General features: G+C 39.4%; 1 protein-coding gene and 1 long non-coding RNA gene across 7 annotated transcripts in view; one reads left to right on the top strand and one right to left on the bottom strand.

Moving 5' to 3' along the window:
• Positions 1–12,973, bottom strand: part of MTDH (metadherin) — a 56,219-nt gene extending 43,246 nt beyond the window's left edge. For all 6 annotated transcript variants that reach the window (XM_008535623.2, XM_008535625.2, XM_008535626.2 and 3 more), the window contains exons 1-2: positions 12,159–12,973; positions 1,404–1,505 (exon numbers count right to left, since the gene is read on the bottom strand). In XM_008535623.2, coding sequence (XP_008533845.2) covers positions 1,404–1,505; positions 12,159–12,548 — 492 coding nt within the window. In that variant the 5' untranslated portion in view covers positions 12,549–12,973. The remainder of the gene's footprint in view (positions 1–1,403; positions 1,506–12,158) is intronic.
• LOC103561181 (uncharacterized) lies at positions 12,970–25,664 on the top strand. The gene is made up of 3 exons (XR_547374.2): positions 12,970–13,142; positions 19,349–19,472; positions 20,151–25,664. It is a non-coding gene; the product is annotated as an uncharacterized lncRNA (long non-coding RNA).
• Positions 25,665–26,934: the final 1,270 nt, after the last annotated feature.

Below are 26,934 nucleotides of genomic sequence, written 5' to 3'. Positions count from 1 at the left end.
TTAAACATGTACCTCACCTTGCAATGCCTGCCATATTTAAATGTCAACTATTATAATTATTTCCTATCATAAAAAAATTCAGAATGATTACAAATTTTAAACTGTGGTTTTACATCCTGATACCGCCAATCTATATATGATTCGTCAATCAGAGGTAGTTTGTTAATTACTCCAACCACAAATTTTTCAGGATAATTCAGGGAGTGGAAACAGGAGTGCCTATAAAATGCTCAGTAGTAGAGAGGAAGCTCAGAAACAAGGAAACACCATATAGGAGACGTACAAATCTGTATTATGCATATAAACTATTCATGATATAAATTCACAATCCCTAAATTATATGCTTATCTGTTAATACAAGTCATTTACTATTTATTTTTCTGCCAAAGGCAAGTCAGACAGAAATTTGATTCTTTCCCATAACTATCCTTCATTTGAAGCCATCCTACCTGCAGCTGTCTTGGTCTAGACCAATTTTACTGGGTTATAGGGGGATAATGAACTCACCAATTCCTCAAAGATATTTTGAAATTGCAAGTATTAAGAAACCGTAGCAACCATTTCACACCACTATTCTATGGGGCTGGAACTGCTGCACCCTGGTTCCTAGAAAACACTTACCTACCTGTGGTTATTTTTTATTTGTTTTTCCTGAAAAGGAGTTATACACGCATAGGGTTAAAAAAGGGTGGAGGTGGGGGAGAATAATGTACCAAAAGGAATGAAATGAAAAGTCTTTCACTCACAACAGGAGAAACTACTGTTAACAGTTTCTTGTTCATTTTGCCTACTTCCAAACTAAATTAAGTCAAGTAAAAAATGGGTCAGTTCTAACACTGGCAACTAGAAAAATGAATAAAATCCCAGGAATGTACCATTTATGGAGGATGACAGATTGTCTTATTTGAAAACTTAAGAATTCATATCCAAACCTTTTAATAATAGTATAAAACATATTCTTTTGTTAAATCAAGTCCAACAGTGTCTAATAAGTAGACAATTATGTCTCCATCACAAGAGAAATCTATTTTTTTAATGCCAGAAGTGCACTATTAACAAAGGAACACAATTCTATTTTTAAATAAGTATGTTACATATCTGGAAACTTACTCACGTAAAAGATTTTCAAATCACGTATAAATTGTTTCTGGCATAATGAAGATTTAACAATGCCACAGCAATATTTAAAATACTTGGTGATATATCTTTCCTTCTAAAATAACAAAAAAACCCACCTACTTAAACCTTTATCACCCACACATCTGCTACAATAAATTCAGATGATCAGTATTCCTTAAATGGGGGTTATATGTACAATTTCGTGAAACGGAAAAGCATCATTTTTTATATGCCACTCTCTTCATTAAGAACCTTGCATATAATTTCATATGTTCCAAACTTACCTTTTCATTTTTCTTGTCTGTCTCTAATGGCTGCTTTGCTGTTACACTTCGAGGAGGTCGGACAACTTCCTCCTCAGCCACTTCAACAGTCCGTCCATTTGGCTGTACAAGCAACAAAAAAGAATCTTGTTATCAAACTGCCTGGCAGATCAAACCAAAGATTTGTACTCAGGAAACAGAATATACTACAATCAAATGCTACCCCCTGACCTGAATTAAAAAGGTTTTTGGAGAGCCATGTTATTTAAGACTTGATGGAGTACTGCCCCTAATAACTGTGATTTGTAATATAATAATATAATAAACTCATAAACAAAATTCTGTAGCATAAATGTATTTTCCTATCTCACCCAGGTATCAGTCCCTCCAACAAAAAACAATGGAATGGAAGCAGGAAAAAGGAGAAGTAAAGTCTCTGCACTCTGACCACCAATTAGCCATGTAATCTCAAATATTTCACTCATCATCTGAGTCTTATTTCTATATCTATAAAATGATAGGTCTGACCTATTTTAAAAGTCAGCAAACTTTTCCATTAAAGGACAAGATAGAAAATATTTTGGGCTTTGTAGGCCACAGAGTCTCTGTTGCAACTACAAAATTCCGCTATTGCATCATAAAAGCAGCCACAGGTAATACATAAATGAATGAGTGTGGCTGCATTCTAATAAAACTTTATTTACAAATACAGGTGGAGCACCAGATTTGGTCCATGGACCATAGTTTCTCGGTCTCTGTATTAAATAATATCTAATGTCTCCTATAATTCTATAATCTAAGGGCTCTACCATTCTGGGATTAAAAAGCTTTACCAACCTACTGTCACAGCTTAAAAAGGCTACCTTAGCTTTCCTAACCTTCCTACAATAAAATGACAGTACCTAGAGGTGTTCATGAGTAGAATTAAGTCTGGGAATCTCAAATCTGGCTTTTAATCAGAATCACATTTCGGGGGTTTTCAAAAAAACATAAACTTTCTGGATCCTACTACTTCTTTTCACTTGCTTATTCTCCTCATATTCAACACAGTAAGTTAGTAAATCAATGTACTAGTGTCAATTGCTTTATTTCCAGTTCTGCCAGAATGTGCTTCCACCAAATTGTTTACTAGTTGTAGCAGAGCTATAGTCAAGAAAACAATATGAATGTTCAAAGTTTCTATAATATGACTTTACCTGCATTTATTAAAAACGATCAGGGATATGCAGTTGGAAAGAGACCATTAATATTCTAAAACCGAATTTGTAGGCTCCCCAAAGATTAATGGCAGAAAAATTAAAAACGAAAGCTGTCTTTCAGCTGATTAAATTCCTAATTAATCCAAATTTAATCTGCCATGTCTTAAGCAACTTGTTAAAGTCAGACAGCTAACGCCAAAGCCAAGACTCCTCACTCTTGACTTGGTTTTCTTTCTTCTGCGCTGTTCTGCCACTTTAATGTTGCCCCCAATCCCTCTCCGTGTGAATACATATGTGGTGGGAGAGAGGAGGCAGTGCATAAAGAAAAGGTAAGAAACTCCAGAAAGGAATTTGGACTTAGAGCCACAACCACATCAGGAAAGTAAAACTTTGTTTAATTCTACTTTCCAGTATCACCTAATTTCACTTGTCAATTCTTATATGCTATTTCTTGGTTCATATTACTTTTTCTAATTTCCTGAGTTCAGCCTCACCTTTCTATGTAAGCCTTGCACCAAGTGAATCATCTTGCAGCTCCGATCCCACAGTCTGCTATCTCGTCAACTGGCAGCTCACAAGGCTTACATCTGCGAAACTGCATTTAACCAATCCCTTGAGGAAACTCTCCATCATAGTCATGTACATAGCACCTCCATTTTACTCAAGTAAATGACTACATTGAGTCGTTTAAATTTATCTAACTGCTAAAAGGTGAGGAATTAAGTGGTTAAAAAACTACGAAAAAGTTCAAGGCAATTCCTTTGAGATCAACTGGAAACACTATTGATACAGCTTTCCAAATGAAAGGTGAAACAATCCTTCCTTTCAAACAAATACAAAGTCTCAAGTCCTCAATCAGTGATTGAAAGCTGTAACACTCAGTTTCCATTTCATAGGCTCTGAAACATCAGCAAGCCAAAGGTGGTCCTATGCTCCAATCTGTGCCAATTTTACATTCTTCTTTGCAAGATCAACTCACATAACAACTATAACTGCAGCTGTTCTCTCTGGTCTATGCAGATTTCCCAATTTTCCAGTAACTCTTGGACTTTATATAGCTCTCATAACTACTGGTATTCCATAAGTCACCAACAACTCCCCATAAATGCCTGATACCATGAAACAATAAGCCTCCTATCCTAAGAGTGAAGTCAACAGAATTCTTGGGTAGCAGGGAAAAAGGATACACTATGGTGGTTGTGCCTCTCCTAGCCATCAGCTGCACTAATCTGTCCCTTTATTCTGCTAGTCAAGAAGGCTTTGTCCTGGAAAATCATTAACTATATTTAAATTAGCAAATCCCTAAATGGGAGCCTATTATGTAGATCTGTTCACATGAAAAGTAACTAATAGCAAACCAACACTTCAAATCCAATGTGACTGCCAATCTGGGTTTTATATGAAAGTATTATTTTCTCAGATCATGGAGCCTTAACATACATGGTATGTTTCTACAGATTAGCAATTACACAGGTCTCTCATTGTACCCCAGTGTAAAATTCTCTGGAGAACTGTGAGGTGTTCCCCTGTAGGGCCAACCAAAGTTAATTTCATGTATAGCATACAAGCTATATTTCAAATCAGACCACCCAAGAATGTCCTTCATATTTGGTGAAAATCAACCAGTAACAGAAATGATATAATCACTTTTAGATGGATAAATTCCTTGTAGGGAAGGCCATGTCTGCTTTATTATTATACATTCCCTGAACTCCCATCCCAGATCCTTTTTAAAAATGCATTCACAAAAGAACATGTTGTGTGTGTGTGTGTATGCATGTGTATTGGAAGGGGTGGCGATAAACCAGAAAGAAGACACCTAGCTGACAATCAGGAAAATAAAATGGAGGAGGGGCCACATAGCAGGAGAGTAAGGTCTTATTTAGGAACTCCTGATTTCAAGGAAATAAAATTCTTCATGTTAGTCAATCTTCAATTTATTAATTCCGTAAATATTTATTAAGTATTAAGTACCAGGCAATGGGCTAGGGATCTCAGGAACAAGGACATACGAAAGGAATTTGCCCTCCAGGAATTTTAAAGTTCAGAATACAAAGATATGCTTAATAGACTTCTACTCCATTTTAGCAGCCTTTACATATTTGCTAAGCTGATTCTAAATTGCAAAGGAATCTATAGCTAAAGTAAGCATATATAAGGTTTTACATTTGACTTCTAAAATGAAATCATTTAGAAGCCTGTTTCCATTTATTTATGTAAATTTTATTTCTAGCCACAAAATGTAAAAACCGTAACTAAAAGTTATTGGAAACCTTTTAAGTTTGGAAACTAGAAGGGCAGACTACCAACTATCAAAAACTGGAATATGACAAGACCACGGGCTTTGGAGTTGGACAAACCTGAGATTAAGGCTCAACTTCTACATTTGCAAAATCTTGCTATATATCCTGAGATATTCCCTTTAGTGGTAAAGATCCTTGTACCTTGTAAACAGCTAGCCAAAAACTCAACTCTTCAGGAATTCTAAACCATCTCCTTGTTGACTGCATCAGGGATGCTCAGGGCTACTTTCATATGATAGAAGGATGACACTCAATACCTGTCACACGGCCAAATTATGCTAAGGATGATTTTTGGAAAACTAAATACAGCGCTGATTTTCAAGATTTTCCATTTGATGGGTATTGAGACTACAGGTGACAGAGAAGACACATATCCATGCACTTCTTTTCTTGGATCCTGATGGATGCCTTCTGGGATACCAGCATTCTGTGGAAGAATTTGAAAACTACTAGCATGGTTGGAAAGAAAACTGAGTAAATTTTAAAACTGGTCAAATAACACCAATTCCTCACTTAGACTTCTTGATTCTGTTTGAATAATAATAATTCAAAAATACTTTCAAGGCTTTCACAACCTTGAGAAGTAGCATATTAATCAACAATGCCAAAGCGCAACAAACAACTGTTCAGAGGGTTTATTGCTGCTCTTGGCATAAAAGGTGAGCATGACTACTAAAGGTCTTTTCTGTCAGAACTATTAAAGATCTTCTTCTCTGTGTAGACCTCTGGCAGAATAAAATGATGAGATGAAAAAGTCCTGTCATATAATTAAACAAATGGAACCAAAATTCAGGAGCTTACAAAGGTCATTATAATTTTCAGCAGAAACTTCTGATTCTAAAAATAAATTTCGAAAGCAATAAAGTAAGTCATAACAAAATTGGATTTGTTCTCTGAATGCAATGTAATATTCCGGAACACGCTATCAAAACCAGAGCAATATAAAGGAAATAAGTGAGTTCTTAGACTAGAAATTAGGATATTGTTTTGCCTTTGAAACGCCTTTGCTCTATGACCTTGAGTAAGTCACTTAATCTCTCAGTTTCAAGATTCCTTTCCTGTAAATTAGGAATAGTTGTTTTACCTATCACTCTGGATTTAAAAAAATTTTTTTTTAAAAGATTTTATTTCTTTTTCCTTTTTCTCCCCAAGGCCCCCCAGTACATAGCTGTATATCAGTTGTGGGTCCTTCTAGTTGTGGCATGTGGGACGCCGCCTCAGCGTGGCTGGATGAGCAGTGCCATGTCTGTGCCCAGGACTCGAATTGACGAAACACTGGGCTGCCTGCAGCGGAGCGCGCGAACTTAACAACTCGACCACGGGGCTGGCCCCCTTTTTAAAATTTTTAAATATTTTTTTAAGGAAGATTAGCCTTGAGCTAACATCTGCTGCCAATCCTCCTCCTTTTTTGCCGAGGAAGACTGGCCCTGAGCTAACATCCGTGCCCATCTTCCTTTCCTTTATACGTGGGACACCTGCCACAGCATGGATTGACAAGCAGTGCGTAGGTCCACATCTGGTATCCAAACTGGCGAACCCTGGGCTGCCGAAGCGGAATGTGCGAACTTAACCGCTGCACTACCGGGCTGGCCCCTCACTCAGGTTTTTTTAATCAAATGATTATTTTTTTAATTTAAAATTAAATTTTAAAAGTCGAAAGTGATTTAAAGGTAGAAAGAAAAACTCCGCAGGTGTTAAGTAATATAATTCACCGTACTAATATCTGGGATAGTACAGCAAAACTACTACCTAAGATTAAAGACATAATTCTACTGGGAATATCTTAAAAGACAAATTTGTTTAGCCCAGTAACAGATTATCCAATTACAACTGTGAGAAGTCATTTTAGCTAATTCATTTAGCATTTAGTTCAACAAATATTACCAAAGGCTCTTACATGTCAGGCACTGTTTGCCATTATGTATCAAGGCTTACAATCTAGTGGAGGGGAAAAGACTCCAAAAAAGTAAATAATTAATTTATAAACTGTGATAACTACCATAAAGGAAACATACATGAGGTTGAGACAGAAAATAGAAGGAGATGCCTATTTCAAATAGCATGATGCGGAAAGGATTTCCTGGGAAGGTGAGGTCTAAAGGCTATTAGAATAGTGGGGACAAGATTATTCCGGAAATGTTAATAATAGCTCGTGTAAAGGCATTGGGTTGTGAAAGAGTTTGAAGAACTGAAAAAGATCACTATAGTTGGAGAAAGCAAATGAAAGGAAACTAAAATCAGCTTAGAAAGAAAAGCAGGTTTTGGGCTACACAGGACAGTTTAGGTTTTAAATGCAAAAGCTACTAATGTGTTGGTTTTAGACAAGATGGTGATATGTTTTTTAAAAAGACTCCTTACTAGGGTGTTGACAAAGGATTGGAGGCAGTCAACAGAAACTACTGCTGAACAAATGAGCCAAGATGACAGCAGAATGAGAGTAATTAGACTGAATATATATTTTGGAGATAAAATTGATGGTACCTGTTGATGGATTAGATATGAGGTGAAGAAGATACGAGGAGGTGAGGAAAAGGGAAGAACCAAGAATGATTCTTAGATTGCTGGCCTGAATAAGTAACTGGATGGCCGAAGTCATTACCACTTACAGAAATGGGAAAGACTGGGAGAGGGTAGGGAATTATGACTTCAGTTTTGGAGATGTTAAAGTTTGACACATATGTCAGATTTCCAATTGGAGCAATCAAGTATATACTTAGACATGAGGTTCTGGAGATAAGAGGAATGGTCCAGTAATAGATACAGACTAATATACAGTTGATCCTCAATATTTGGAGATTCCATATTGGCAAATTCACCTACTCACTAAAGTTTATTTCCAGCCCCAAAATCAATACTTGAGGTAGTTTCCTGATTATTCATGGACATGCACAGAGCTGCAAAAAATCTGAGTTGTCCTACAGGCAAGCTCCCAGGCAACGCTCTGCCTTCTTGTTTCAGCTCTCATAAAAAATATAAAATACACATATAAAAAAGAGAGACTAACACTAGCTTGGGAGCTCAGAAAGGCTTTACAGTAGAAGTAGCACCACAGCTGGGGCTTGAAGGATAGGTAGAAACTGGTAAAGATACAGAAAGAAGGGCCTTTTAACAGAAGAAAATAATACGAATAATGAGACACAGAAGTCTAGCTAATGGTAATGTCTTAGGGTTGATGTTAAGAGAGAAAGCTAAGAAGGGGTGAGAGCATGAAGACGCTCAAGTACCATGTCACAGACTGAATTTTATTCAATAGGTGACGGGGAAACTACTGAAAAGATGTGAACACGAAAGTCACATGATCAGAGTTGGGCTTTAAAGATTTAACTGGCATGAGTGTGAATGAGTGTGAGGAAGGATTGGCAACAGAGACTGGAAGCAGGAAAACCAGTTAGGATGCTTAAGAATAGTCTAAGTAAAATGTAATAAAGTCCCAAACTAGGGCAGTGGCAGTGAAACTGGAACAGAAGTAATGACTACAAAAGACAATGTGTACTATTAGAATGATTTATTGGTTCTAGAAGGATGGATCTTACAAAATTTTAGCTAGATGAGGCAAACACAGCCATTTTCACTGCAAAAATAAAAAGGTGGCTCGTATGGCTGTTTATTAGGCATGAAAAATAGGAATAGCCATATAAATACTATATTATGCATTCAATAATTATTTATTGAGTGCCAAGTACTGTGCAAGATTATACAGTAGCGAACAAGACAAAACACTACTCTTTTATTCACTCACTTTATAGATACTGACAATTGCATTATAGCAAATCTTTATAAAAATTCCTATACTAACATAAAAATAACTAGTACACTAAGATAAACTTTCTTTGAAGTTGATCCTGGTTATGTGCTTTCAGTTGAAATTCAAAGCAACAATTGTTAAAGATCAGTTATCTGAGATCTCACACCCATCTAAATCATTGCTTAGATTAAGTCAAGTGAAAAATATTTACTGAGTACCAATACTCAGATTGAACTATGTGTCATGGAAAATACAATAAAGATGGCAATGACTTCCAAAAATGCCAAGATCTAAGCCTAGCGAAAAGTGCCACTCTCTTCACTTTTAATAGGGGAACAAACTGCAATTCACGCTCTAAAAGACCTATGGCAAGATATTACTAGGGGATAAAAACCAAAGTGATAGAAAAATTTCAAAAAATGCTTATGAATAGTTTTTGAAAAACTAAACATCACCTACTTTACAAATAAAAACAAGCTAATAGAAACAAATCTTGAAAACGTGAGTTGCAAAATTTGGAATAATTTAAGAGAAAACTAAAAATAATGGAATAAAGGATGAAAACAAAATATTTAAGGAAATATGCAATGTCTTTTCAAAGAAACCATAGTTTACTTAACTGAATCCACTTGAATCAGATTAAGTATATCCTAAAATGTATATCAGAATGATGTAGTAATGAAGAGATGATTTATAAGATTAAACATATTCCACTGAGAAATCCCTCTTACACTATGGATCTTATGGCCCAATTCCAGTGAGTGATTTTCAAACTAACAGGCAAGGATTTACCAAGGTAGCTTATTAAAAATGCAAATTCCTGGAACTCAGTTCCAGAGATTTTGAATTTCTAACATCTGTGGTGGGGCTCAGGAATTTACAAATTTTAACAAGCATTCAAAGTAACTCTATTGCAAGTAGTCAGGGAAAACACTTTGAAGAATCCTGCAGTGCTTGAACTCAAATAAGATCTTCAATTTATAAACAAGCTACACAGAGTAAAGTTAAATGTCTTACTCAAGTTTAGAGTTCCTCATTCCTGCCAGGCTGACAAGAGTGAAGTTTTCCTCCCCTGGGCCTTTGCAGTTTCTTCAGCCTCTCCCACTATCCCGCTCCTACCCATTTTCAAAGCCAAAGTCTGTGATAAGGTCTTTCGTGGCCACCTGGGCTCACATTGGGGTTGCATTGTTAATTTTCTGAATATATCTTTTTCCACAACTGCAATAAAAAGCTCCCTGGGGAGAAACTGAGCTTTTACTTTTGTATCCCCTTCAGAGAGAGACATATGAATATTGTATTCCTTTGTACTGCCTTCAATTTGCAAGCAGTATCCTGCTTTCCTCCAAGTAAACACTTAGCACAGCGCAAAGCACAGAATACTAAATAAACGGCAGCTTATACTTCTTAGTTCTATAAAACACTGTTTTTCTAACTGTGGGTCATGCCACACAATCAACTGTGAAGCTAATTTAGTGGGTCACAAAGATCATTAAAGAAAAACAAACAGAACAGTACGATATGTGTGTGGGGGGGTTGTAACGTAAAATGTATTTCTTACGGTAGGTTGTAGTCAAAATAATTTAAAAGTCACAATTTTGTAAATGTTTGTTAAACTTCTCCAACACATCTTTACCATTAGGTATGCAAAGCTATCTTCGCAACCAAATACCGTTCAACCATTCAGTTAGTCTTCCCATTCTCCACTCTCCAAAGCTAATACTAGATATTTATTCATCCCCTGCTTCCTTAACTTAAATGAAGAGTAGAAGAGATAAGCCCTAAATCTGATGAGCATTTTTCACAGTGCAAGTTTCACAGTAGTCCATGTTCCCTCTTCAGATGAGTCATCTGAGTGTTATGATGCACTTCGGATGGGCTCTTGGAGCACCTGTCTCTCTACTTGAGTCTATGTGAAATTCGAGATGTCCCAAACAGGGCTTCAAAATTTTCACAACCTGCTTCATCCATACAGGGCTTAGCCTTATTAATGTATGTGGCTTTTTCAAGATCACCTTTTTCCTTATCTTGAGCCAGATTCTTTATTTCCACCATAACATTACTTTCTGGTAATCCTTGATGCTCTTTACAAATTTAAATATAACTATATATGTTCCAAATCAGTTCTATTTTTCTCCTATCCTAACTTAAGAGAGTATTCATATTGACCAAGTTGTACCCTTTTCTAGGTTTTGTTTGTGTCTTGCACCCTCTTAATCAGCAGGGAAAATGTGAATACTTATCTAAACCTAATAATGTGGTAATTGTGATCTGTCACGTCTCTAATACAGCCTTATTCATTGTAGTGTTACCAACAATACTCTCATTACTTTAATTTGAACTCAAACCCCAGTTTCTCCAATAACTCTCCTAAATCTCTCCATTAGTGTATCATACTAACCTCATTAACACTGCTCACACCTCTAGAGCACCTATCAGTCTATGCAGTATTAGAATTATTTATGAATCTGTCTGCTACCACGGGTCTCCACAATTGACCCTAACTCCTATGTGTATACCTCCCACTGCGCACCAAACACCAGAGTGCACTTCACTTTAGCGCCCTGATTCATCTGCTTTATGCACTGAAAAGGTAAAGAGCTTAATTCAGTGGATGTAAAAACAGGTTAGGAGCTGTTTCTAATTCTGCACACCCTCCAAACTGCTTGCTCAGTTATAAGGTATTTTAAAAAAAATACAACCACGAAAGATACAATGGGAGAACCGTGGGGAAATGGCAATAAAGAATGTAGAAAACATGAAGGCATGATGAAACGGATGTAATGCTCTCTGCATTTCCACACGTGGTCCGGTAAATCGGTGCCTGAATCCCTCAGTCCGCACCATTCTGCTCTGTCATCTCCTTCCCCTCTATTTCGAAACCTCCCACACCACTTCGCTGAACCTGCCTTAGCTCGCTCTTAGGGCCAGGGACCCCAAAGCATATTAGTCAACCGACTCCCTCTCGCCTTGCTCGTGTTAAGGCCTCCATCGGCCACATTTACGGGAATAAGAGTAGGCAACCATTTCCCTCTAACAGTCTCAACTAAAATGGAAGCGCATCTAGACCCGGCTACCTTTAATCCTCTGTAAGCCCCAGAGTTTTTAGGTCACCGTACTTCCCCCATTGGCTACCGTCTCAACGTGACTTGCTAGACATCTGTCTTCCAGGCGCAGGCTTTCCACAACTTCCCAGCACCACCTTAAGGTCTCATTACCCTCTACACACGCAGCCTAGCCACCCGTAGGCCTCAAGCAAGGTTCTACGTTATTCTGACGGTCAAGGTTCCCGAAAATAGCCTGACCTCTGGGAGCTTTTATTTAAACATACCCCAGACCGTCTAACTTCCTTCCTCGAAACAGGGCTTCCCACCCGTCCTATACTTCCTGAGTTCCCACCCTTCCCCAAGTAACGCGTCCACCGGTCACCTCCTGCTCCCAGGGGATCGGCACCCGGCTCTCGGCCCCCCGCACGCCCAGGGTCTGGGCGCCCGCCCCTCGCCCCGACTCACCCCCGCGTCCCCCTACTCACTTTGGGCTTCTCGGGCAGTTTCTTCCGGTTCTTCTTCTTCTGCTCCTCGCTCCGGAGATTCTTCAGCTGCGCCAGATCGTCAGGGGCCGGGGCCGGCGCGGCCGCCGCCTCCTCCCGCTTGCGGGGCGGGCTCCTCCGCTTCTTGCGGGCGCCGGCGCAAGCCGCGGCCCAGCCGTAGCCGAGCAGGAGGAGCAGCAGCAGCCCGAGCGCGCCCGTGCCCACCAGGATCACCCAGCCCGGGTACCGCTTCGGCTCCAGCCCCAGGTCGAGGCCCAGCTCGGTGCGGAGAAAGCCTAGGCCGACCGAGAGCATTTCCCGCAGCCGGGCCGAGCCCTCCTCGGCCTGCCGGGCCAGCTCGTCCAGCCAGCTCGGTGAGCTCAATGCAGCCATCTTCCCTGTCCTGTCACAGGGACTCGCGGGATGACGCCGGGCCGCAGAGACGCCGTGGAACAGTCAAGGGAAGCGAGGAAGGGCCGAGCCGACTGCCTCAGGACGAGCGCATCGCGGCCGCCCCTCGCGCCCGAGCCGGGGATCGGCCGCTGCCGCCGCCAGAAGGAGAGGGGACTCCCTGTTCCCCCTCGTCAGCCTCACTCCGCCGCCGGCAGGAGGAGGGGGCGGCGGGAGGGAGTGTCTCCAGTGGCGGCCGCTAAGCGGCGTCTCGGCGCCAGGCCCCGCTGTCCTCCCTTGGCGGAACAATGGCGGCCCCGGCCGCGATCCACGCCGCGCGCGCGGACGCCGGGGAGGGCCGCGGGTCACGTGGGCTTTGGCGGGCGGCGCATGGGTGTCACGTGCGGGCCAGTGGGGCGGGGCGGGAGCCGTGCGGGCGCGGGCGTGGCGGTTGCCGTTGGGGGTGACCCGTTGGGGTCGGGTGGAGGTGCCGGTCCTTTGGGCCGGTGACTCTGGACGCGAGCCTAGCAGGGGTTAACTGGAGGAAGTCTCCGCCGGGTGACTGGTGGCCCGCAGCTAGGAGACGTGGCGCTTTGAGTGAGCCAGGGGAGGGGCTCTCGAGGAAGCCCGGGAGATAGGGGGCGGGCGGGGAAGCGTGAAGAGCGGGGAACCGGGTCACGAGTCAAAGTCTCCCTAGTAGGTGCAGGTTTTCTTCATCTCTTTTCTGGAAGTGGTGTTGGGGTCGAAGGGGCTTTCTCTCCCTGGGTCACCGGTCGGCTAGATCCCTCCAGAGTGGGCTCGGTTGAATCTGAAGCCGGGCACTCTTCTTCCAGGGCCTAGGCGTAATTCGCGAATTGGGTATTTCTCTTCAGGGCCCACTGCTAACGCTTATTGCGTGCCAACCATTTGCCAGCCTGGCTAGGGCGCGTTCGCATCGTGTCGCTCATTCACTCTTGCTCTGGCTGTTGTTAGTCCCCAGAATTCAAAATTTGGGAAGCCCGTGGGCGGCGCTATTTTCCTACTAATTTGTAGCTTTAATAAGAAGTAATAAGAGAAGCACACTAGATTGTGTTGACATGTAGAGAGCTTCCTCGTTGCATTTTAAGCTTTTATCCAAGACTACAAAAGGAGTTTCGAGAAATTTTATAGGCTGTGTTGACTATCTCTGGGTAACATTAGGAGGAAATGAATTTGCCTTTTCAGCTTTTAATTACACGATGTTTGGAGGCTCCCCTAGGGTTTTAAAATTCCATTTTACTGTAAGGAAACTCTTTATTCTTTTTTTTTTTTAAGATTTTATTTTTCCTTTTTCTCCCCAAGCCCCCGGGTACATAGTTGTGTATTCTTCGTTGTGGGTTCTTCTAGTTGTGGCATGTGGGATGCCGCCTCAGCGTGGTCTGATGAGCAGTGCCATGTCCGCACCCAGGATTCGAACTAACGAAACACTGGGCCGCCTGCAGCGGAGCGCGCGAACTTAACCACTCGGCCACGGGGCCAACCCCTAAACTCTGTTTATTCTTAAGTGAACTAAATCCTGCAGGCTTTCTCAAAAACTAGAAAGGGGCTAATATTAATAAGCACCGAAAGCCAAAAATGTATTAAGTATTTTGACCTATTTTGCAATAGTGTTGTAATGCATCTTGTGATCAATGGGTGGAAGGGAGTTCTGTAAATAATAATAAAAATAAACTACTGCTCCTGCTAAGCGTTATACAGACTTAAATTACAAGGCCAAAAACTTAGTGTCATCGGGATCTGCTTTAACTCTAAAAGGTTCCAAATTCCATTTATATTTCTGAAATTAGGTTTATAATCCTACATTTATGTTTCGGTTCTAGAGATGTGAAGGGTGATGACTTTCCTAATAAGTTGCACTGCCCATTCTAGGTTAACATCTGTGGATTTATGAATTAAACTAATATACAATAATAGTAGTGGGGTTTGCCTGTTCTTTTGGTGTCCTAGCAAGTATTGATTATGTGAAATCATATGACCTTTCTTCTTTTTTTCCATGACTGTCTTTTAACCTTAAAAAAGGTATGTTTACTGTATTTGGTAATACAGATATAATCATTTTTCATATATAACTTTCTAGTCGTCTTTCCAAGTAATTTTAAAAACAAAAATGGCGTTATGCAATATTTACTGTTTTGCACTTCATGTGGTCATGAACGTTCATGTCAGTTGATAAAACTCTCTGATAAAGCTCACCAGGAACACACCTGTAGTCCCACAAAGTTAGGTTTATTAACTTGCAGCGGAATGAAGTTTAGGTAAAACTTAAGCAATGCTTTGAAAAACTCAAAGTAAAGCAGGCTGTGTCTAAAAGAGTTAATATCAGGCCTGACCCGTACAATGGAATACCATTCAGAAATACAAAGGAATGAGCTGTGAATACAAGCAGCAGCATAGATGTATCTCAACATAATTCTGCTCAGTGAAAGAAGCCAGGCCAAAAAGAGTACGTACTATATGTTTCCATTTATATGAAGCTAGAAAATGCAAACTAATCTGTACTGACAGCAAATCACTGGCTACTTGGGGAGGGAGGGTAGAAGCAAAGAGAGGTGAGAGGGAGGGGTTACAAAGGGGATTACCAGGAAACTTTGGGGAGTGATGGACATGTTCATTATCTTCATTGTTGTGATGGTTTTATGGGTATATATGTCAAGATTTACAAAATTGTATACTTTAAATATTGTAGTTTAATTTATGTCAAATGTACCTCAATGAAGGAATTCAAAGTGACTCTCAAGGCTCACATCCTTACAAGAATGGGATGTTCCATTCTCACTGATGGGATTCCTAACAATCTATGATTTTAAAAAACAAGGTTTCCCAACTGTATCCATCAAGCTATATCCTTGATGTTAGTTAACAAAAGCAGTTTTTACAGATGTGCACAATAAATATTCACTTATTTTCTGGCTCTACTGTAGTTTATTTAACATACTTTATTCTTGGATAGTTAGATTATTTACGAATTTTTTGTTTTTGTTTTTTGCCCTTGAATGCAATTCTGTCATGGACATGCTTGTTAACTAGATCTTTGTGAATATCCATAATTACTTCTTGAGGATAAAATGCTGGCACTGTAATTGCCTGAGCCATAGCCCACAATATGTGATTTAACCTTTTTAATTTGGAAGTTTTAAGGGAGCTGCAGAAGTTCTACTTAAAGTCTCCCATTTCATAGAAGAGAAAAAGGAAACTTCAAAGGGTTGTCAAACCCTAGAGTCAGAGTGGCTGAGCTCAGGGCAGAACGCAGTCTTCCCACTGCTCTTGACCCCTTGGTTGGTCCTTTTTCAGTATACTGTGTGATCAATTCCTGGGGTTAGCATGTGTATTTGTCTGCTCGGGCTGCCATAACAAAATGCCATAGACTAGGTAGCTAAAACAACAGAAATTTATTTTCTTGCGGTTCTGGAGGCTGGAAGTCTGAAATCACTGTGCCACCATGGTCAGGTTCTGGTGAGGGATTTCTTCCTGGCTTGCAGATGGCCACCTTCTCTCTGTGTCCTCATATGGTGGAGAGCCAGCCAGCAAGCTCTCTGGTGTCTTATAAGGGCTCTATTCTTATGACTTCATTTAACCTTAATTACTTGCTTAAAGGCCCTATCTCCAAATACAGTCACATTGGGCTTAGGGCTTCAGCTTTGGAATTTGGAGGGGAGACCCAAACATTCAGTCCTTAACAGTGCAGGAAGCTTCTGTCGAGTAGCTTATCTTTGAGGACCGATGAAAGAAAAGTGTAGGCTTGGGTTTTTAAAATGTAGACTATTTCCATTATAAACTCCTGGGTCACAGAATTATACACCTAGGAGGAAGATTTTACAGTAAGTCAGGCAACTACAGTTTGCCAAGAATTTGGAGATATGGTCAGGATAGGGTTATCCTCAGAATAAATCTAGTAAGAATTAGTAAATAAGGAAATTATCTGCAGAAGTATCCTAAGGTGAAAGATGGTTTATAAATGTGTTGCTGAAAGTGCAAAGACATTTCCAAGTCTCTTTGAAAGATCAGAAAATGCTGAGAACCTGTATGGAACTGAAATTAGAGCATGAGGCTAGAGGCCAGAGGAAGCAGAGAAAACTGAATGTAACAACAAAAGTGAAAGTTGTGATGTAGTCATTCAGTGGAATGCCTTGCAGCAATAAACATATCAAAGGATATTTACATTCTAATACTATGTATACAAAGTTCAAAAAATAAGTTTACAGATAAAAACGTAAAACCATGCATGGGAATAATGTACACCAAATTGAGGATAGTGGTTATTTCTAGGGAAAGCAAGAGAAATGGGGAGTGCAGTATACAGGGGGCTGCAAATGTATCTATAATGTTTTCTCTCTTAAACTAGGTTATGGGTACAAGACTGCTCCTTGGATGATCTCTACTTTTTGTATGCCCGAAATACTTTGTAATTAAATTTAAGTGACAAAAGTAATAGTTTGCACAGAAGCCTGACAAAATAAGAGGTTCCCTTGACTATACAATTGCTGGGTTGCTATAATCTTACAGTGGAGAAAAGTATATTAGGCCATCTTAGCTCAATAGGTATCCCCTAAGGTCATTTAACCCCCTTTGCTCTGATTTCATGTTCAGCACACCACACCCATGTGAGGCTTCATGTAGACTTTACTACATAAGAGAGAATGGGTTGAAGAGCTGACTTAAGTAATCTGATCCTCTCAGCAGTTATATTAGTATAAATCATGCATTCTCAGTGGAGCAATACTGCTCCCATGGGGTGAAAATTATTAGTTCTTGGGGCAAAAAAACCACGCCTTTTTAATGTATAATGTATAGACAAAATACACTAGATGCACAGATACACAGTATATCTGTGGCATTAAATTTCATGGGTTGCGATTGGGAAAAAATTTCTAAAAAGGCCCTAAGAGGGGTGATATTGAAAAAATGGTTGAGAAATACTCGTGTAAAGGAAGAAATTGTCACTTGGTTTCATCAGTTAAGCTCCTGTGTTTTTGGTTAATCAGTCTCCTTGGGTCATTTATTCAATCATTTTTTCACTGGACTTTTATTAAATCCCAGCTCTTTGCTTTAAATACATGCTGTCTATCCTTAGAAATCTCAGAACCTAGTGAGGATGATGGGCCCTTTCTTAAATAGTCTTAATACAAGAGATTATTGCTATAGTAAGGGATCATACTGCATGCTGTGCCAATGCACCTCTGAGATCCCCCATCAGTAATGAAGGACTTATTCCCCATCTTTCAGAGTATTACCAGAAGTCGTCTCTTAGGTATCAGATTTTTGGGGAGATTCCTGAGGAAAACTTTTTCAGCCAAGGTCATGTCTTCTTCCAGGGATAGCCCGCATCCAGTGATTCATCAGCCTAGGGGTATGAACTCTGGCTTTCTTGCCCCAACTTGGGACGAATTTAAAGGACCATCCTAGCCCCAGAGCACTCCCTGGGCTTGGCTGAGGACTGTCTGTACTGTATCTCAGCTCAGTTCTCCCTCTGCCCAGTCCTACTTCCTTCTCCTCCTTCCACTGGCATTTGTTCCAAGAGCACTTCCTTATATGTTAATCTATCTCAAAGTCTGCTTACCAGAGGACCCAACCTGTAACAAAGATGAGGAGGTATTTACAAAGTTTTGGTATCACCAAAGAGGGAGGGATTATTTCTGCACAGGGGTAGTAGAACACTTTAAATGCAATATGTTTAGATTAAGTCTTGAAGGATGAGTAGAATGTTGCTAAGAAGAGAAGGGAAAGGGTGGGGAGGAATTTCCAAGCATGGGGACCAGCAAAAGTGAAGGCCTGTGGCATGAGAGAACATAGTATGTCTGGGTTATGATGAACACTGTTTTGTAACCAGTGATAAAATCCTTAAGATTTTGGTGAGAGATTGAAGAGGGAATTGTCAACAATGACTCCTAGGTTTCTTACTTCCAACTGGACAGATGGTGGTGCCATTCAATAAAGTGAGGAGTATTGGGAAAGAACTAAGTTTGGCAAGATTAGTAACTTGGTTTTATACGCAATGATTTTGAGGAGTGAAAAATACCCAGATGAAGATATCAAATAGGCAGGTGGATACATGGGTGTGGACTCCAGAGGAGAAATGAGAGTTGGAGGTACCTCTTGGTTTCTTTGTTCCAATCATACTGTTCATTCCTCAATCCTTTGATGTTTTCTATTCATACAAGTCCCTTGAACTTACTCTTCCCTGGGCATGGAATTGATTTGCTTGCTTTTACTAGTTAATTCCTGCTCATTCTTCATGTCTCAAATGAAACATCATTTTCTACCAGAGGCTGTGCCAACCAGTAAATCAGGTCACTTCCTCGTGTTACCTATTTTCATAGTACCATGAATTTTTGTATAATTGTGAAAATTTTAATTTCATATTTATTCATATGATGTTCTCTCTCCTTCTGAATATGGGAACAGGAACTGTGTCTGGTTTTGCTCATCATTGTACTATATACCTAGTACATGGTAGATGCTCAGAACATATTTAAAAGAATAGTTGATGTTAATGTGAATAAAAAATCACAATAGGTATTTACAAATGGTGCAAAGAAATATTCCAAATTGAAGACATCAGTATATTGTGGAGGAAAGAGTCTAACATGCCCCCCAGTTATCCTGCCTCCTGGTATTTACATCCTTGTGTAATCCTCTTCCCTTGAGCATGGGAGATATTGCTTCTAACCAATAGAATATGGAAAAGGTCGATGGGATGTCACTTCTGTGATTATGTTACATAAAATTGTAGCTTCCACCTTGCTAATAGACACTATTTTCACTTTCCCTTGCTGGTTTTGATGCAGTAAGCTTCCCTGAGGAGAGGCCCATATGCTAAGAAAATAAGGGTGGCCTCCTACCAGCAGCCAGCAAGAAAGCAACACCCTCAGTCTGACAACCCAGAAAGAACTGAATCCTGCCAACCACCATGTGAGTTTGGAAACATCTTTCTCTGGTTGAGCATCAGATGAGACCCCAGTGCTGGCTGACACCTTCTGAGAGACCCTAATGCAAAGCAGCCAGTTAAGCTGTGTCCATGTTCCTGACCCACAGAAACTGTGAGATAATAAATATGTATTGTTTTAGTCTGATAAATTTGTGGTAATATTGTTATGTACCAATAGACAATTTTGAGGTTTTAGTACCTGGTAGTGGAATGCTGCTATAATAAATACCTAAAAATGGGGGAGTGGCTTTGAAACCAAGCAGTAGTCACAGGCTGTAAGAATTTTGAGGAGGTTGATAGAGAAAGCCTAAATTGCTTTGAACAGACTGTCAGTAGACATATAGATGTTAAAGACAATGCCAGTGCGGCTTAAAAGGAAATGAGGAGCATGTTTTTAGAAGGGGCATCTTTGGAGGAAGGGACATCTTTGTTATGTAATGGTAGAAAATTTAGCCAAATGTCTCCTGCAATTATATGGAAAGCAGAACGTGTAGATGATGAATTTAGATATATAGTTATGGAAATTTCCAAGCAAAAGTGTTGAAGGTGCTACGAGGTTTCTTCTCAATATTTATAGTAAAATGTTAGAGGAGAGAAATAAATTCAGAGAAAGAACTGTAAAGCAAAAGGAGCCAGGACCTGATGATTTTGAAAATTTTCAGCCTTTTCAGATGGGAAAAGATCCTAAAACTAAGAATGGCTTCCAAGCACTGACTGGAAAAGTGGCATAGAGAAAAAACTGAAGATGTGACTATACAGCCTTTTGTTAAAACCTCAGAAAGATCAAAGGAACGGAATATTCGGTCAAACAAAAGGACCTTGAAAGAAATGAAGGGTGTGCCTCAAGGAACCTCTTAATTAAGCCAGAGACCTTCTAGGAAGTTTAAGGGCATTGTTCCTCAGCAAAATCAACAGGGCCCAAAGTAGAGAAGGTTTTACCTAGAAGAGATTTTTGGATGGGGTTTTTGTCCAATGCAATGAATCTCAGTGAAATTCATAGACAGCCGACAAAACTTTTGAGAAAATTGTATCACCAAAAACACTGCCACTTTGGACTGAAAGGGACAGAGAGTACAAAATGAAAAGAAGGTATTGGACTTCCAAACTTCTACTGGCAGAAGGCAGGCTGAGAAAACTAAGCTGCAAACTGGTACTACCTTTTGTGAAAAAGAAATGGAGACTCAGAACGTGAAACCAAGAGTCCATAGGGTGGAGCCAAGACCCACGGAGAATTATTCCTAGACTTTTAAACCTAATCAAAGAACTTCCAATATTTGCTGAATTGTATTTCAGAATTGCTGTGGTACACTGATGCCTTCGTACTTCCATTTCCCCCCTTTGGGAATGTCTATTGTTGTTTTCTTTTGCTTGTCACAGCGTTGTATGTTGGGTATCCAGGAGGAAGAAAACTTGTCTCTTCACTTTCACACTTCCCCTAAATTGTGCTCCAGGAGACATACTTAACAAAACTACACCTAAGGAGCCTCATCTTCACATGGACCTAATTTAGATGATGAGATTCTAAACTTTGAGCAGATGCTATAATGGGATGAAACTCTTGAAGACCTTAGGAGAAGATGAATGTATTTGGCATATGAAAGTGATGTGAATCACTGGGGACCAGAGGATGGTCTGTGGTAGGCATTTTCCAAGATGGCCCTTAGTGATCCCTGCCTTCTGATATTTACAGCTTTGTGTAATTCTGTCCCCTTAAGTAACTTGCTTCTAAGAACGAACGGACTACCTCAGCAGTGAGGGAAGGTCATTTCTGTGATCAGAAAAAAGATTCTGATCTGGCTAACAGACTTTCTTCATTGATGGCTTTGATGGAGCAAGTTGCCATGTTGGAGAGGCACATGTGGCAAGAACTGAGGGCAGCCTCTGGCCAACAGCCAGCTGAGAACTGTTCAGTCCAAAAACCCGAAAGGAACTGAATCCTGCCAACAACCAAGTAAGTGAGATTGGAAGTGAATCATTCCTCAGTTGAGCCTTCACATGAGACCCCAGCACTGGCTCATGCCTTGATTTCAGCTTTGTGAGAAATCTTAGATAATTAAACTGTACCTGGACTCCTGATTCACAGAAACTGTGAGCTATATACATTTTAATTTGCTAAGTTTGTGGTAACTTGTGACACAGCAATGGGAATAATACACCTATTATATTGCCAGAGTTGGAAAGGATGGGCAAAACTCAGTGTTTGCAAGGCCATGGGGGAACAGACATTCTCATACAGTGCTGGTGAGAGTAAATTGGTACAGAACTTTCTGAAGGCAATTTGGGAATATAGATTTAAAAGAAATCAAAAGTTCAAAATCTGGATATTTTTTTATCCAGCAAAGTCCATTGCTAAGAAATTGCCCCAAAGAAATAATTGGACAAATACACAAAATTGAAATCACATAGTCTTTACATTGTAGTTTACAATCTCAAAAAGTTGGAAGCAACCTAAAGAGGTGATTGTTTCAATACGTTGTGACATACACGAGGATAGGAATATTATGCAGCCATTAAAGAATGTGATATATATCTATGTATACCAATTATATACTGACATGGAAAGCCACACTGATAAGTGAAAAAAATCAGGTTACAAAAATAACATACTTAATATTGGTTCATTAAAATTTTAGAATATATATATTGTTAGAGAGACATCTGAGAAGATATTCTCCAAAATCATAACAATAGTTTATAGTAGCCACATATAAAAACTAGGACTTTGGGGTGTTTTTTACTTTTTTCTATACATTTTTATGAGTTGTTTGAATATTTTATATGAAAATATATTATCCTTTTTTTTTGAGGAAGATTAGCCCTCAGCTAACATCTGCTACCAATCCTCCTCTTTTTGCTGAGGAAGATTGGCCCTGAGCTAACATCTGTGCCCACCTTCCTCTACTTTATATGTGGGATGCCGACCACAGCATGGGATCCGAACCAGCAAACCCCGGGCCGCCGAAACGGAACGTGCGCACTTAATCGCTGCACCACCAGGCCGGCCCCTATATTATCCTTTTAATCAGAATAAAATAAGGTTGGTTTTTTTTCCTTCATTGAAATTTTACCCATGGGGTGATTATGCAGCACATCATATAAACAACTTCAAATACCACAGAAAAGGAATAGTACGACTGTGCCTATATGCCCAGAGAAGCCATTGAGTCTTGGTGACATTTTAAGTCTGAACGGTGAGTAATGATGCAAGTGAGATTTAAACTCTGAATCATACAAAATCACCCATTGTCTGTACCAGGTAAAGCTGAAGCAGTGGCAACTATTTTGCGTGGGTTTCACACGTGAGCACGGTCACAGAAGGAATTTGTTCAGAGGCCAACTTCTGTCTTCTGAAATATTTTCTTCCTTCTCTCTAAAGTAAGTTTTTATTCATCTTTGAAAAATAGAAAAGAAGCTTATTATTGACCCATAGAAAAATTTCTCCCAAGAGGATAATCTTTTTTTGATAATTAATCAGTATAACTTAAATTTAAAATGCCTCCCTGGGAAATGCTTCCTAGGAGTTATAATATTTATTTAAGTGTTGTGTTTCATTGAGGCCCATTTTGCTGAATAATGCCACCACTAAATTTTAAGATATGCCAATCCATGTGATTTATTAATATGACCAATGGCTTCTAAGGTTCCAGTTAAATTTTAAGATGTATTTCTAAACTTGTGAAACCTTTATTACTAAAAAGAAAACTTCTTTAGAAGGTGACAAGTGGCATCTACTGGAAGAGAGAAAAAAAATAAGACCTCAAACCTCATTTGAGACCTAGTGTCTGTAAAAACGAGTAGCTGTTTTGGTAGCTGAGCAGAAAGGAAAGAAACAGGTGTCCTTGCTGGGAAAGACCAAAGTGCTCATGTAAATGAGTAACCTGAAATACTCAAAAGTTGACAAAAGAACTGATAGTGTATTCTAAAAAAAATCAACTTTAGTAGTTAGTAAATTTATTACTCCAATTTGGCCTTGCTACATCTCTTATATCCTAAATTTGATGAATTACTTGAACTCAATGGGCTTTTTTTTTTGGTTTTTTTTTTTGCTTAGAATATGATGCAAGTGAATTGCAAGTATCAAGTATGGTTTCTATTTGGAGAAATCTCTTTTGTCTATGCTGGGATCCTTAATCTTGATGAGCCATTTTGTGAATATATGTGAGAGCTTTGATTGCTTCAGTACAAATCTATCCCCTTTACCAAAAAAGGACATTTTTGGTAGATAGAATCTTTTTCAGATAAATATGTTAAGACTTTATTTTCTTGGAAAAATAAAACCAATAAATTATAATATTGAATACTAATTACTTTAAAATAATATTTCATAGTTATATCTAGTTTTGGTCAAGAAAATTATCAGCTTCCTAGTCTTCTCCTGTGAGCATCAAATGAAATCTATGTATGTGAAAGTGCTGGACAAATGCAAATTTAGCAAGCAATTACTTTATGATTCCTGTTGGAAGAGATTGTTTAGTTCCATGTGTGTGCTCTGTCTGCAATCAGAGTAAGAAAACCCCCATTAGTGCTTTAGTTGTAGCCTCCTCTTCCAAATAGGCTTCAATCATAGGCAGGAAGATCTGAGAGAGAGAGATTAACTAACTTTGCCTACTGTTATACTTTAAGAAATAATGGTGCTCTTTATCAAAACAGTCAGATATAGTGATAATGAGGAGTAACATGAGCAAAAGTTTGGAATAGAAAAGAAGCGATGTGTCTTTGGAGACGTTTACTTGACTGCAGCTAAGGGCTGCTGCTAGAGCATTGTGCCTGTCGGGCGGGGACAAGAGTAACAGGATGTCTTAGTTAGCTTGGGCTGCCATTACAGAATACCACAGACTGGTGGTTTAAACAACAAAAGTTTATTTTCTCACAGCTTTGGTGACTGGAAGTCTAAGATCAAGGTACTGACAGGGTTGATTTCTCCTGAGGCCCCTCTCCTTGGCTTGTAGATGGCTACTTTCTCACTGTGTCTTCACATGGCCTTTTGTCTGTGTGTACATGGAGAGAGGGAGATCTGTGGTGGCTCTTCCTCTTCTTGTAAGGATACCAGTCCTATTGGATTAGGGCCCAGCCTTATGACCTCATTTAACCTAAATTACCTCCTTAAAGGCTGTATCTCCAAATGCAGTCACATTGCGGGTTAGGGCTTCAACATGCAAATTTTGGAGGGGAAAAAATTCAGTCCATTAACACAGGATAAGATCTGGGATAGATGACTGACGTTCTGTGATTGGTTCATGTGACATGGGCATCACTATTCCATTAGTGAAAATAGCTAAGTTGAGAGAAGTTAATTTATTGCTACAAATCTTCATTTTGAAATGAGATGACTCTTAGGACTTATTCATGGTTTGTGAAACTGAAAGTCCTCATAGCCTCTCCCAGATGCTCCCTAAAGGTTCTCTGAAGGCCGTGTGATTTCTTTTTCTTTCAGCAACATTTAGGGCTTCTGTTTTCTGACTTACCACTCTCGCTCAATCTTGGTAGCCCAAAGAAAGTTAGACAGACTAGAAACACACATTTCTTCTCCTCTTCTAATGCTACTTCTATCTTCACTGTCTTTTATATGTGGTAGCCACAGTAGAAAAGAAATTATGGTCATATTGAACATGACAGTGAAGTAAAACTTCTAGGCACTAGGGCTCTTTATTTAAAATTATTTCTCCTTTCCTGACTGCTTCCTTGTCTTTAGAATTCTAAGAGAAATGACTCAAAACTTGCTTTCTCACTTAGTTCTCTAGCTGACTTATTTATGTGTGGAAATTTGCATCTAATAGCAATCTACTTTCTAAAATTGTTCATAGTTAGAACAATCCAAGTACATATCAGAAAGTTTTAAATGTGTCCATTATCTCTTCTGAACAAACTATTCTTAGCCAACTTTAAAACTGAGGGTCAAATGTTGTTAAATATAGATTTAGAATAATTCATTTACATCTGCTAAGAGGATTTAGCAACTGGAAATTGTTTGCTTATCATGAATTATTGGAATGCTTCTAGCTTTTGCCCTAGCTGCTCCAAAAAGAACCAAGTTCAATGTTCAGGTGCACTTCCCCTAACAGATTACATTAATGTTCTTTATGAGTAGACGGCATTGTACATAACCTTGAGAACAGGGTTTGTTCACTGGATTTGGATTTTTATAATTAGCCAATAAAATGATCATTTTGAACTATTGCGTGATGTTAATGGCCATCAATTTTAGCAAATTTATCATTCCTCTTTATACAGAAATGTGTATATTTCTTGGAATGTTTGATTGCTCCTTGACTTACATACTCTGTAACAACTAATGAAAATGAAATAGCAATTAGTAAGAAAAGCATAAATTCTAAATGCAATACAATTGAAATTAAAATTGTGAGGTGTTTCAATTAGGATACAGATTAAGCTGCTTTAACAAAGACGTACAGGGCTTTAAACAACATAGAATTTTATTTCTCATTTAGCAGTCTGATTCATTTCTCACATAATTTTGATATGTTGGCTCCTTCCATCCTATAGTTCCACCGGTGTCCCTAGAATATTAACCTCATCTGCTTGGTTCTACATGGCTTGTCACCAAGTCCAAGTTCCAGGCACCAAGATGGGTGAAGAAGGAGTAGAATAAAAGGCACACTTTCCACTTTAAGGGGCACAACCCAGAAATTGCATATGCCACTTCTGCTCACATTCTATTGGCCAGAACTTAGTTATATGGCCACACTTCCCCTGGAAATACACCCAGCTAAAACTCAGGGTTTTATTACTTGAGGGAATATGAGAACATGGATATGGCATGCCAAAAGTTGTGACTCTTCAGTCTGAAATGGATACTCATCGGTCTAAGCTGGTTGACTGTGGATTCACTGTGAAGGAAAAAAAAAGCAAAATAATGCATCATTAGCAAAATGTTGAAAATACGTTGTCAAAAACCGAGTCTAAAAGATGAAGTATAATTAACTATTTTATATATGTTATAGGTCTCAGCAAGGGAAGCTCTCCTTATAACTTGATTGTTTGAGTTTCAAAGATTTGGCCTTTGAATTTATTTAGAGTAACACACTTTGTATGAAAACAACGAACAACCTATCTGTATGGAAATTTCTGGCTTGTCCTTTGTTATGAAAATTGATAGAATCAGTGTTACTGAGAAAGCTAGATGCTTTGAGTGGCCTAGCTTTCAGTTAAGAGTATAGTGTAGTGCATTTCAGTAGATGGAGCTTCTCTGTTGAACCTTAGAAAGTGCTTTGATTTTGTGCACAGGGAAGAGTCTGTTCTCAGGCATCATCAGGTAAGTGCACCTTAACCAGAGCTGCTCTGGAGGGAAGCAACATTCTCCAGTCTCCTGGCCAGTGCTCTGCTGCAGCTCTATCAGTCTTCCTGGGAAGGGGAAAAAAATGCAGCTTGAGAGCAAGTGATGTGCCAGGAAGCGTGGAATGTCACTGCCCCAGCCTGGGTCTAAGT

This window comes from Equus przewalskii, chromosome 8 (genome assembly GCF_037783145.1).
Source record: "Equus przewalskii isolate Varuska chromosome 8, EquPr2, whole genome shotgun sequence".
Classification (NCBI taxonomy): Eukaryota; Metazoa; Chordata; class Mammalia; order Perissodactyla; family Equidae; genus Equus; species Equus przewalskii.
The sequence above is the reverse complement of the archived record's forward strand: the minus strand, read 5'-3'. Positions and strand labels throughout refer to the sequence as shown.